The sequence below is a fragment of the Varanus komodoensis genome, unplaced genomic scaffold (genome assembly GCF_004798865.1).
Source record: "Varanus komodoensis strain SLA01 unplaced genomic scaffold, ASM479886v1 scaffold51, whole genome shotgun sequence".
Taxonomy (NCBI): domain Eukaryota; kingdom Metazoa; phylum Chordata; class Lepidosauria; order Squamata; family Varanidae; genus Varanus; species Varanus komodoensis.
Genome location: NW_025336100.1, coordinates 4010194 through 4022500, shown reverse-complemented (window position 1 = coordinate 4022500; position 12307 = coordinate 4010194). Strand labels below are relative to the sequence as shown.

Here is a 12307-nt window from a genome sequence, read left to right as displayed (position 1 = left end):
TGTTGTGTGGCTGTCAGCCTCCCTTCCCCATCTAGCATCACTAGATCTCTCTCTATTATGAGCCTTTCCATTGTTTTTCCTACAATGGATGTAAGGCTAACTGGTCTGTAATTCCCCATGTCCCTTCTACTACCCTTTTTGAAAATTGGGACCACTGATGCCACCCTCCAGTCCTCTGGAACGTCACCCGTTCTCCACGAGGCCTCAAAAATGGAAGCCAGTGGGCATGAGAGAACCCCTGCCAATTCTCTACTCTCAGGTGTAACCCATCAGGACCTGGCGCCTCTGTAATGTCCGATGCCCTGGGGAGCCTCTCAACTTCAAGGGAGGGTGACTCTAATCTGTGCCCCTAAGTCCCCGGCCTCATCTAATCTCCTATGCGGATCTCCCCCATCCTGCTTTGGGGAGAACACAGAGGCAAAATAGTCATTTGGCATCTGTGCCTGTTCCCTCATATCAGTCACTGGATCTCCTTCCTCCTTCTTTAGTGGTCCCACCACTTGTCTCCCGTTCCTCTTCCTATTTACATACTGAAAGAAGCCCTTTTTGTTGCTCTTGATATTCTTGGCAAGTCTCAGCTCATAATCAGCCTTAGCCCTGCGAAGAATCCTTCTGCAATGGGCCTCCTCCTCCTGGAAGATTGTGGCTAGGAGGAGCATTCCATCAGGTATTCCAGTTCCAAGCTCTATATGACTTTATAGTTTAAAATCAGCTCCTTGAACTTGACTTAGAACCATATAAGCAGCCAATGCATGCAGGCCAAAATTGGTCCTATGCATTCCTACTTTCTGGTCCTGGTTAGTATTTTGGCTTCCACATTTTGAACAAGCTGTCATTTCTGTAAAGGGTAGCTTCATGCGGAATGCACTGCAGTAAGAGATTACCAGAGCATAGCATACTGAAATTAGGCTAACCCTGATGGAAACACTATGTGTTATGAAGTGAATGCTAGCTTCCAGAAGTATTAAGGTTGTCAGTGGACATTCAGTTGTTCACTTTGTTTATAACTAAGGCATTAAGACTGAAACATCCATGTCATTTCATGCAGTGTTTCCTTGAATTAAACTTTTATATGAGAGCTAGGAACTAAGAAATCTTACCTAATTTTTAACTGGAACAATTTGATATAACTGTGCAGATGAAAATGGTGATAATTTTTCATCACTTTTCTATATCCTGAAAGATTCCAAAAAGCATTGCAATGGGAGGTTGGACTATGTTGCACAAGGAGCTGCAGTGTTCTGACCCATCCCTACCTAAAGACCAAGCTGTGGTGGGATGAATAACAAAAATAGCTTGCATGTTGGATGCTGAAACAAGAAACCTGGAGCTTATTAGTATGAGGCTGCAGTATATTCTGTACATTGTGAAAAGGACTGAGTTCTTCCTCTGTATGTGAAGGAGCACAATATAGTGCTTAAGGCTAAAGCATGTCATTGATTACGGAGAACACTGTTTCAGATTTCAATGCAAAGACTTTTTAAATTACAGACACTGGCTGAAGTCAGGAGCTTGACCTTTCCCCCGCTGTTCATTCAGAAATATACCCAAGAGGTGAGTATACATTTAGCTTCTCATTCTGGAGCTGTGCTTTAGTTTTCAGCTTTTCTAAAAGTAGGATTTTGTTTACTTTACTATAGAAAAAACATGTTTCTCTTGTCATATTTCAAATTTCCAGTGGTTGCTTGCTAGATAGAAGAAATATGTATCTGTATTTACTTCTCCAACACTCTCAGTTGTTATGTAAAAAAATCTGTGGAGAATGTTGAGAGAAAGAGATGGTGATTGGAATTGAGCTTGCCAGGTGTGAAGCTAGGCAGGCTCCAGTTGTTTGGTCTTTTTCCACAGTTATCCAAACTTTTCCAAGTGACTGACAGTCTGTTGCAACTTTCTCTGGAGATGTTAAGCACCTTCTCAGCCATACTGTCATGTTTGCTTAATGTCTGGAGACAAAAAGCCCTCAGATTCACCTCAACTGGTTTTCTCTGTACTTTTTACAGTTCAGTCTGTGTAGTGGCCAGAATTGCAGAATAAATTAGTCACCTGAGTCTCTTTATGAGGAAGAGTGGGATATAAATTGAATGAGTGAGTGAGTGAGTGAGTGAAGGATCCAGGGAGGTTTTTTGATTTAGTTACACCTGCATCGTTCTTTAATCCTCCTTAGAGTAACTTGTGTAATTTTCACAGGCAAATAGTAATAGAGAAAACAAGATCAGACACCTTTAGACTATAACCCTAGGGCTAAACCCATATTAATTGCAATCTATTCTAAGGGAAATTTTCACTGGGTGTGGTGTGGGTGTGGGGAGGGGGAAGGGAAGGAAAGAGAAGCAGACTCTAGATTCTCTAATATATGGTCTTAAAATGTGCTGAATCACTATATTTTACACTTAAAACTGTGGTTACACTGAGTTAAAATGTCTGATGTGCAGATAAATACTTTGTACATTGGCTGGGATTTACATTTCCTTTGTAGTGAACAAATGCTACCTAGACACTGAGGATAACTGGAAACATTTTCATTGTTTGAAATCACATGCAGCATTTTTTTCCATTTAGTATGCTATGGTAAAGCACATGCTTTCTCCAAGTCCCATGGAAAGACCAGAAGCTGCAGTCATTATAGAAAACCCTATATTTGAAGACTTGGAATTCCCATCAAAACCAGTGCTCAGGCAGAGGTCAAGAACAATAAGTACATCGGGAATTAAGCATTCAAGATAGCTCAATAAATTATTTGGCACAACCATTAAGAACATTCCGAACAGGACTCAGAACCAAGAGAATCTAACATCACGAGCATTCAAGCAGGAGAATCTAACATCAAGCAACATCTCTGAAATAGTAATATTCTGAGGTTTATATGTCAGATTTGTGACATATTATCATTGGCTGAAGCTAAGAATTTAACCTGTTCAGCCTTCTTCCAGTGAATCACTTTCACATAATAGTCTTAGTTCTCAGCAACTTTTATGTTCGAATCTTGTAAATATTTTCTAGGAAATGGGAAAGGATTGCTACTATGTAAATAGAACTAAATCGTGTATTTTTATAGCACAATTCTAAACCTGATATATAGGTCCTGATTACATTAATTTAGCATATGAAGATGATCCTAAAGGAAGGTAAAATATAAATTTCTATTTTGTCCCTGGAGGCTAACTTGCACAATAAGGATGCCATTATTACTCATTTTAGAGCAGATTGTGATGTTTCTTTGTAATACAAGATTATTGAAAAAATGTTAGATGAAAGTGGAAGAAGATTCAGCAGTTTAAAAAAATGTTTGATTACGGGTTCCAATTGTCATTGTAACAAAGCTTATGATAATATTTTGTAATTCCTGTGATGTAGTACTTAATATAACCTTCCCAGCTCATAGTAATCAAGTCTCATGCATTTCTTACAGGATGTTATTGCTCAATAACACCTTTTCTTACTGTTCTCACTGTAAATATGTTAATTTTTATTTATAAAATTGCAAGATCAATCCTTTTGGGTTGGTGGTGTACAGCATGCACTTGGAACAATTGTTAGGTGCATTTAATTACTGTGACTTCATTCAAGTCTGCTTTAATAAAATCTTTTTATTTCGATATGGCTGTTTTTAAAATTATAGATTGTATAACAGTTTTATTTTAGCTCTCTTATCAGTGCCAGGGATCCAAAGATCTTTTGGATATGTGTGGGGACAGAACTACACACACATACATATACATGTTGCTTCACCATCATCATATTGCACACAGCTTCTGAAATGATTGCAGACCCTTATCAGTACTTTCTGGGTAGATACAAAGAAATGCAGTGAGAAAGCTGAAAAAAATCCCAGTGCATGCACATGGTCCTCTCACTACTGCTGCTATGTATTACGACTACCACCACCACACATTGCATTTATATCCTGCTTTTTTCCCTCTTGTGAGAAACTCAAGGCAGTTTATATAGTTCCTCTTCTACTTCACTTTATCCCCACAACACGTTAAGGGTGAGTGAATGAGTGGCCCAAAGTCACTCAGTGAGCTTCATGGCTTAATATGCCTAGAATCTGGATCTTCCAGGTCCCCAGTCCAGCAGTCTAACCACTGCACCACACTGACGCTAATACTATCTTATATATTCTGCTCTTCGCTGTCGTGTACTAAGAATACTGCATATGATGTCTTCTGAATGCCACCTGAAAGGAAATCCATCAATAAAACCTGTTGTTCTTACTGGAAAGGTCTTCATCTCTTGGCTAATTCTCAACTGCTTGTTCCCAGAATGCATTCTACATTTTCTATTAGATATTTAAGCAGATGAACAAGTGAATAGTTCCATGTTTTTTGAGAGTACAGGTCATACTCTGTGTTCATTTCCTATTTGCTCCTTACCTACAAACCCATCTAAATTGTCAATTTGAAACAATATATAAGGTAACAGTAGTACTATTGCCAGTAATTGTGGCAATAGTAATATTGATGTGGGAAAGCAAAGAGCAAAGACTTCCAGGACTGTAAGAAGGCTTGTGGACAGATGGTATGGTAGTCTGGTTTTTGGAAGACTTAATATGCTGCAAAATCTGGTAGCATACCTCAATAGGAGTAGGGAAGTGTTCTCTACTAGCTGCTTTGGTTGCCAGATTTTCCTTCCAGGCAAATACTGGGATGCTGCTATGTACATTTAAGGCCCATTTAAGGCCCATATGCATCCTCTGTATATTCCCAGAGGCTCATTTGAAATTTGCTTTCAGTACAGTTGCCACAGCTATGATGGGACAAAGCAGAGCTTTCATAGCTGCAACACCCCTTCTGTGGAACCTGCTTCCAAAATTTACCCTCCCCTTGCTTAAAACAGTTGTAGGACAAAAGAGACTTCAAACCATTACTGCAAAGTTAAGCTGTCAGAGGAGAGCTGGGAAAGAGCAGGGTAAATCAAGCAATGGAGGGGACAGCTAGGACTTCTTAACACCCCACTCCCAACCTGGGAATCTTGTTTGGAAGCAGGGAGAAGGTTCTTGGGGAGGGTTAGGATGTTTTTGTGCCTCTGCTATTCATACCTGGGAAAATGAGAATTGCATGAGGCCAGATCTCCCTCTCCCACACAAAAGCCCTAAGGAGTCTACTACAAAATCCTTAGGGCTTTACGCATGCACACCCTTTAAAAATACTTTAAAACAACAGTGAGCTACTAAATGGCAAGTTGACATTCACATTGTGTTACTGCATTCATGTCAAATTGCTACTTTATAGCCCACTGCTAACTTTTTAAGGGTTGGGTGTGTAGAAAAATTCTCTGCAGTTTTGAAGGGTGTTCAGGTAGCCCTGCACTGCCATCATTTTTCCAAGTGTGGATTTCACAGAGGGGTTTATTTTAAAGTCAAGCCATGGCCCACACTAATGGCTTGCTGCTATTTAGGGAGCATCTCAGTGTTCCTGCAGTGTCCCCTGGACGGACTGAGGTGATGAGGAAGAGGATGAAGGAGGGGGCACAGAATCCCTGTTGTGCCTGATTTTTGGTCAAGCACAGGTGAAATTTAACCACAGTGTATGGTTAAAGTTTCCAAAGGGCTTCACATGAACCTACCACTTCTTAATTTCTCCTGCCACATGCTATTACATCTGGAGGAATCAAAATTATTAAACTGGACAGTAGCTTTTGAGAATGGTCAAAACGTCTGTTAAAGCACTACGAACACTGGTAAGTTAAACATGACCTACTGTTGATCAAACAGTACTGTTTTCTCTGCAACCAGTTTCTTTCTGTCTGCCCCACACTCATTTCATGGGGGGTAGGTTGGGAAAGAATGAAAAAAGGAACAGCGGGAAAGGCTTTGGGCTCCCTGGGAGAAATGACATTTAGTATGAGCCAGATATTTCAGATGGATTTTGTTCAGAAAGGCCCAAGAGAGTTGACAGTGGTACCTTGGCTCTTGAACATAATCCGTTCCAGGACTCTGGTCATGACCCAAACTGGTCATGAACCAAGTTAAATTTCCGCATACGGTTCAATGTAAATAAGGTCAATCCATTCTGTAACTACTTTTTAAATCAAAAAATGTAAAGCAAAGTGACAAAGTTTGCGGCCATCTCTCCCCTCCCCACCCTGAGCACAAGCATGGCCATCTCCCCACCCACCCCCAGCTTGACTGTGATTGTGTCCCTCATCCCTGCACATGCCCGTCATCCCGGCGCACTGGAGGGGAAAAGGCGGGCACGATTGTACTGGGTGGGAGGAGATGGCCAAGATCCCCATTGTGCTCCTGCAGGAAAGATGGGCACAATCGGGCGCGCTTGTGCAGGAAAGACGGGCGCAATCTCTGCCTTCTCCCCCCACCCAACCCGCCCAGCATGATCACAGCCATCATTGGAGCGGGGTAGGGAGATGGCCGCGATTGCAGTCGCCACCCCATGCAGAGTTAACGACCAGAGTCAAGAATTTGATGAAATTTTTGTTTGCGACCCAATTTGGGTACTCCTGTAGTCCAGAAACTGAGATGTTGCGGGGCAGGTACAGTGGGTTGTCGACCTATCTACAGTATTGACTTGGTTAGTGCAAGATGCAAAATTCATGGAAGCATGTCAGATGAAGGGGAGGGGACAACAACCGAACATTTAATTGCAGAAGACAAACCAGCCATGAAAGAGCATCAGAGCCTTATGTGAAATAATGCAGCAGCAAATCCTTACTTTTTTGTCAGTTGTTTATTGAAAAGATGCAACAACTTGAAGAATTCTGTTGATTATTGATTCTAAGTTCTCTGTGTGCACTTGAACAAAGGCTCTGCTTTTGCTCTGGTAAACAATATTATCTATACCTAACTGTGGCATACAAAAATATATTTATAAGAAAAAAAATATAAACAATTGCCTGTGGCATGTAAAAGTCTTTGGGACTTATTAATCCCATACCAAAATTTCCATGGTTGTCATCCTATGTTGCTTGTAGACTACGATGAGAAAGAAAATTACTGGGCGAATGAGGCCAAGTTCTTTCAGATGCAGAAATAATGGATTCCTCAGTGGAAATGAATGCCAAGTTCTTTTATTTCTATAGGAAATAGAAGCGTTATTTTGCACAATGTATAGTTAACTTATGGAATTTCCTATGCCAATATGTGATGGCCACTGACCTTAAATCAGTCAAATTCATGAACAGCATGAGCCATAATGGCTGAATAGAACTAGGAATGGTTGACTCATTCTATTTCTGTTCCATGTCACTTTTGCAAGTGGCCTAGATTACTGGACCTACCTTGATATTGTACCTTTTAGCCTAGTTCAGATAAGAATATAAAAACAGAAACAGAGTGAGTCAGAAGGGGCCTCCTGGCCATCTAGTCTAACCCCCGGCCCCTGCCATGTGCATGTCCAGCCTATCCTTAAACACCCTCAATGATGGGGCCTCAACCACCTCCTGTGGAAGCCCATTCCATACCCTAAGGGTCCTAACCATTAGGAAGTATGTCCTGGCATCCACCCTAAATCTTGGTTCCCTGAGCTTTGCTCCATTGGAACGCATCCTGCCCTCCACTGCAGGGGAAAAATGGTCATGAGCCACATCTGAGTGGCACCCCCTCACATACCTGTATGTTGCTAACAGGTCCCCTCTGAGTATCCTCCTCTCAAGGCTGAAAAGACCCAGCACCCTCGGTCTCTCCTCATATGGCTTACCCGGCGAACCAGCCACCTTCCTAGTGGCCCTTTGCTGCACTGAATCCAACCTTGCTATATCCCTCTTGTAATGAGGGGCCCAGAACTGAACACAATACTCCAGCATTGCAAGACAGGAAAAGCCTTGAACTTGTAGACCCAACCACTGGGAATTTCTCCCGTGAAAGCTTCATGAATGGAAGATGCATAAGAGACCAGCTCTTGTTCATATCAATGGGTTATGTAAGAGAGCTTCCTGGTAGATTGTGTCCATAAGTACCAAGACAAGCCTTTCCATAAATGGCCACCCCTTCCTTTCCCTTCCTATTATTTTGCTTTGAATAGTAGAAAATATGTTTATTTTGACAGGACAAAATTAAGTATTTATAGAACACGTTTAGCATTCAAAGCATTTACATAGGTTAGCATACCAATCTGCAGGAAAGTCCTACCCAGTAGGCCAGATTTCATTTGCCTCTTTTAAATTCTGAGGAATTACAGCTGGAATCTGAAGATCTACTTTACAACACCTACATCATATCTGTCTTGGGAAAGCCCTCTTAATTTCAAAAGTATTTTGCTGTGTGGCAAGGCTGATGGCAGAGAGTGCTACTTAACAAACACAAACCCGAACCCATTTGAGCAGAGAGAACACACTCATAAGAATGCGAGTGCTCTGTGCAATTAGTGCAAAAGCTCATGGAACTCAGCCTCCCACATGGCCCATCAGGTGGATCCAGGTTGGCTTCAGGAAACAAATCTTAAAGGCAGGAAACCTCTGCTGCTCTTTTCCTGCATCAGCTTGTTTCCAGCAGCATAAACACCTCTGAGCCTAGTTCTGTGAAGCCTGACCTATATTGTCCAATTCTAAATTTGTAGGCTTAAAAAAAGAGAACATCATGACTTGATGGGGAGAGGTCATAGATCTCTTTTTCTAAATGCTTTGTGCATTGTGAAATGTTACATTACTTCAGTTTCAAAAATAAAATATGTAGCAATCTAGGGAAACAGCTGTAGTAAGTACCATAACTGTTATAGCTGCCATGCATCTGTGTATATTTTCAAAGTCCTGTGTTCACTGCTATTGGAGTCTGTGTGGGTATCCCATAGGCGAGATGGCCTATGGGCTTTATTGCTGAGCAGAAAGATGACACAGGGTTCTGAGACTTCCAGGTCAGCTTCCTCAAGAAAATACTATAGTTGTCCATGTATTCTGACATCCAGGGGTTCCTTTGTTTTGGAGAGGGGGAGTGGGAAGAGAGAGAGAAGATAGTAATTTTGGTGGTATCTTCTTAACTGTACAAGCCATGCATCCAAGTTAGAGATCCCTTAGTTTCAGTAGTGGTGGAATTCCCTTCCCAAAGTCCTAGTATGAACAAAGTCTGGAAGCTTTTGCTTTGATTTGTACTGTTAAATTCATAAAGTTTTGGATTTGTACTGCTTTTTGGTGGCTGGAATAAGTTCATATGACAATTGCATTTTAACATTTATTTCATTTCCACTGTCTTTATCATATTGCAGTCCTTCAAAAAGTGCTTTCAGAAAGGACTCCAAGTTCACTCATTTATTGCTTTTCTGTTACAAACTACCAGTGGAATTGCAGTTGACTAAGTCTGTGTATAATTTACTGTGCTGCATCCATACTAGTGGGCATCACATACCTGTGTTTGAGTGGAAGAGGAAAGTTGCAAATGTTTAATCATATCCTCCCTCCCACCATTTTCAGAATTTATTAGGTTAAAGTATAGCACTTTCCCCACATGGATACACACGTTATTGTGGTAATTTGAGAATCTCAGCGAGGCTGGGAGCCATGATAGCAGGAGAGCTGACTCCCTTGCTAGTCTGGTCTCCTAACAAGGTCTCCCAAGGCAGAATGGTCAAAGCTGAGACAGCAGACTAAGATTCATCCATTCTCTTCAGGAGTAATGGGCACATTTATTTAGTATTTATTAATCAAATGCTTTTATATGCTGTCCTATTATATAAAAATCTCAGGACAGCTTACACATCATCAAAAGAGAATGGATATCGCTGATAGTGATGGGAGCAGAGAAACTTCTGAAGGGCAGCTGCTGCAGTGAGTACATCCAATCGCCACTCTTGGCAAGTCAGCAGGATGGGGACTCTTTGAAGAAGACCTTGAGACAGCAGAGATGGGAACTTTGAGAGGAGGCACTGGTCTCTGAAGTGCCTTTGAAGTCGCTGCTCCAAGGTTCTCAGGCTGACCAGGAGGGTGTGAATGGCTTGGAATAGGTGGGAGAGGATCAGAAAAGTGGAAGAGAAAGAGTCATTGCCTTGCCCAGTCCCTGACTCCATGGGAGAGACAGACTGCTCTGTTGTAGGGGTTGTGTTGATACAGCCACCTGGTTATACAACAGTGGGAGCTACCCAGAGGGTGACACCCCAGAGTTACTTGAAAGGAAAGGGTTTTGGGGAGAACTCCCTGGTTTGGATTCAACAGCCATTCTTAGTATGTGCAGAGGCATTACTTGATCTTGTAGCTGTGAAGTACCAATAAACAATCTATTTTGCAAAGACAGAGACAAGTGCACTCACAATAGGTACTGGACAGCAGCACTAGTTGCAGACAATACTGGTGGAAGATCTTTCACAGATAATGGCAGTGATGCTGAAGCTAACTCTGCTTAGTACTGTGAAGAATTCCTGAATTTTCTTACCTTGAAAACCATATGCTGAAACAATCCAGAATGAAACGAGAGATAATGCTAGAAAATGAGACTCCCAACTCAGCAGGCACTTGACTAGCTACTTGTGAACAGCAAAGGACAAGTAGAAATAGAACTGTTACTAATGTCACAACTAGATCAAAGTCAAAAGGAAGTGTAGTGGCTGAAATGCACAGAAGTAAAAGGAAAGTCCAGTTTTGCAAAGCACATACAACTGGAACATGCAATGTGACAAGTATGAATCAAGATAAACTGGAAACTATAACATAAGAAATGGAATGGCTTAAACATTGCAGTACTTGGTGTAAGAGAACTCAAGTGGACTGGAATGGGACATTCTTAGTCAGACAAACACAAAGTGTTTTACACTGGAAATGACAAACTAAGAAGCAATAGAATGGCATTAATAACGAGGCAAAATGTGGAACAGGCAGTCAGAGGCTATAATGCAAAGACCAACTGTGAGAGGTCATCGGGGTTTGCCACCTCCCCCTTGGTGTCCAGTGAGCAGATAAGAGAAAGGCAGGCCCCACTCACAGAACAAAGGCATTTCCTATCCCAAGGGGAGACTTCATAGGGAGGTGCATCAACTGCAGCTGAAGAACTCTGATGCCTCACTGCAGTGTGGGTTGAATGCAATGAGGAACACCTGGGAGAGGGTGTAGGAAGGACTGCGCAGGGGGAAGGAGGATAAAAGGAGGCTGGGGAAGGCTTGTGGGGAGCAGAGAGAGAGATGTGAGGGAAGATTGTGGACAGAACAGGATGAGAAGCATAGGAGAGGCAGGAAGCTGCACACAGCCTAGCCGCAGAGGTGAGGATGTGAAAGCTGGGGCTAGGTGGGTGTCCCAAGGCCAGGGAAGAGGTGCGGGACCCCAGGTCCTAAAAGCCAATGCTGGTCTCCTAGGAAGGCAACTGCCGAGCCTGAGCAGCTCATTACCCAGCGAGATTCCTGAAACAATCACCAGAGCAGCTGCAGAGCCAAGAGGAGTGTTTGCCAGTGCCCCTGCACAAATGGGTGAGGAATGACAGGGCAGGCAGGCAGGCAGGCAGGCAGGCAGTCAACCCCTCTGGGAACTGGAAGGATGCAATGAGAATGTCAGAGAGGCACCACTCTCTGCCCTAGACCAAACCAAAAGCCTGTGTTAATGTATATGTATCCTGTTAAGGCCAGTGAGTCATCTTTGGGTTTTGGACTGTGTTAATTCCTGACAAGCAGCGAATTCCCCAGTACACCAGAGCATTAACAGAACCAGAGTGGTCCATGGAAGTCTGATGTTCCCCTTCCCTCCCAAGCCTATACACCAACCAAATCATATCAATCAGAATTCTTGGAAAACCTATCAATATGATCACTGTTCAGGTTTACACTCCAACAATGGATGGTGAAGAAGAAGAAATTGCAAGCTAGGGGTTGGTAACCAACCAAACCAAGACATGCTGATAATTATAGGTGACTGGAGCACAACAGTAGGAAACACAGCAGAATCAATTATTGTGGGAGAATTTGACCTAGGTTCAGGAAAGAAGCAGAAGAACGACTCAGAGAACCATCTGAGTTTATCACAAATACATATGCCAAGCAACCAATTAGATGACTGTACACATAGACATCACCAAATGGCCAATGTATAGATTTAGAAATATAGATATCTCTATGCATAGACTACATAACTGGAAGTTGAAGAGGGAGAAGCTGTGTTCTCACTGCCAACATAAGACTAGGAACAATTGTGGCAGTGTGAAAGGTCGAATCTCAAAAATTGACCTTTCCCTGGCAAGGTGATTTTCAGCCACATTAAAGGGAGGAAGGTGAGAGGGAACAAAGAGCCCAGGCACCTATTCTTTGGGGACCTACAGAGGCCAGTTGACTCTTCTGGACCCTTTCTTGGAGGGAAATGTTATTAAATAATATGAATAAAAAACCATAATGCTCAGAAGAGGATTGGCATTTAAAGACAGTTATTTTCCCTTTTTGGCTTTGTGGGG

The 12307-nt window shown here is 42.3% G+C and overlaps 1 protein-coding gene across 3 annotated transcripts in view; it reads left to right on the top strand.

Annotated features, from left to right (window-relative positions):
• EIF2AK3 (eukaryotic translation initiation factor 2 alpha kinase 3) overlaps positions 1-3596 on the top strand; it is a 48204-nt gene extending 44608 nt beyond the window's left edge. For all 3 annotated transcript variants that reach the window (XM_044447310.1, XM_044447308.1, XM_044447309.1), the window contains exons 16-17: positions 1492-1554; positions 2560-3596. In XM_044447310.1, coding sequence (XP_044303245.1) covers positions 1492-1554; positions 2560-2724 — 228 coding nt within the window. In that variant the 3' untranslated portion in view covers positions 2725-3596. The remainder of the gene's footprint in view (positions 1-1491; positions 1555-2559) is intronic.
• The last annotated feature ends 8711 nt before the right edge of the window (positions 3597-12307 follow it).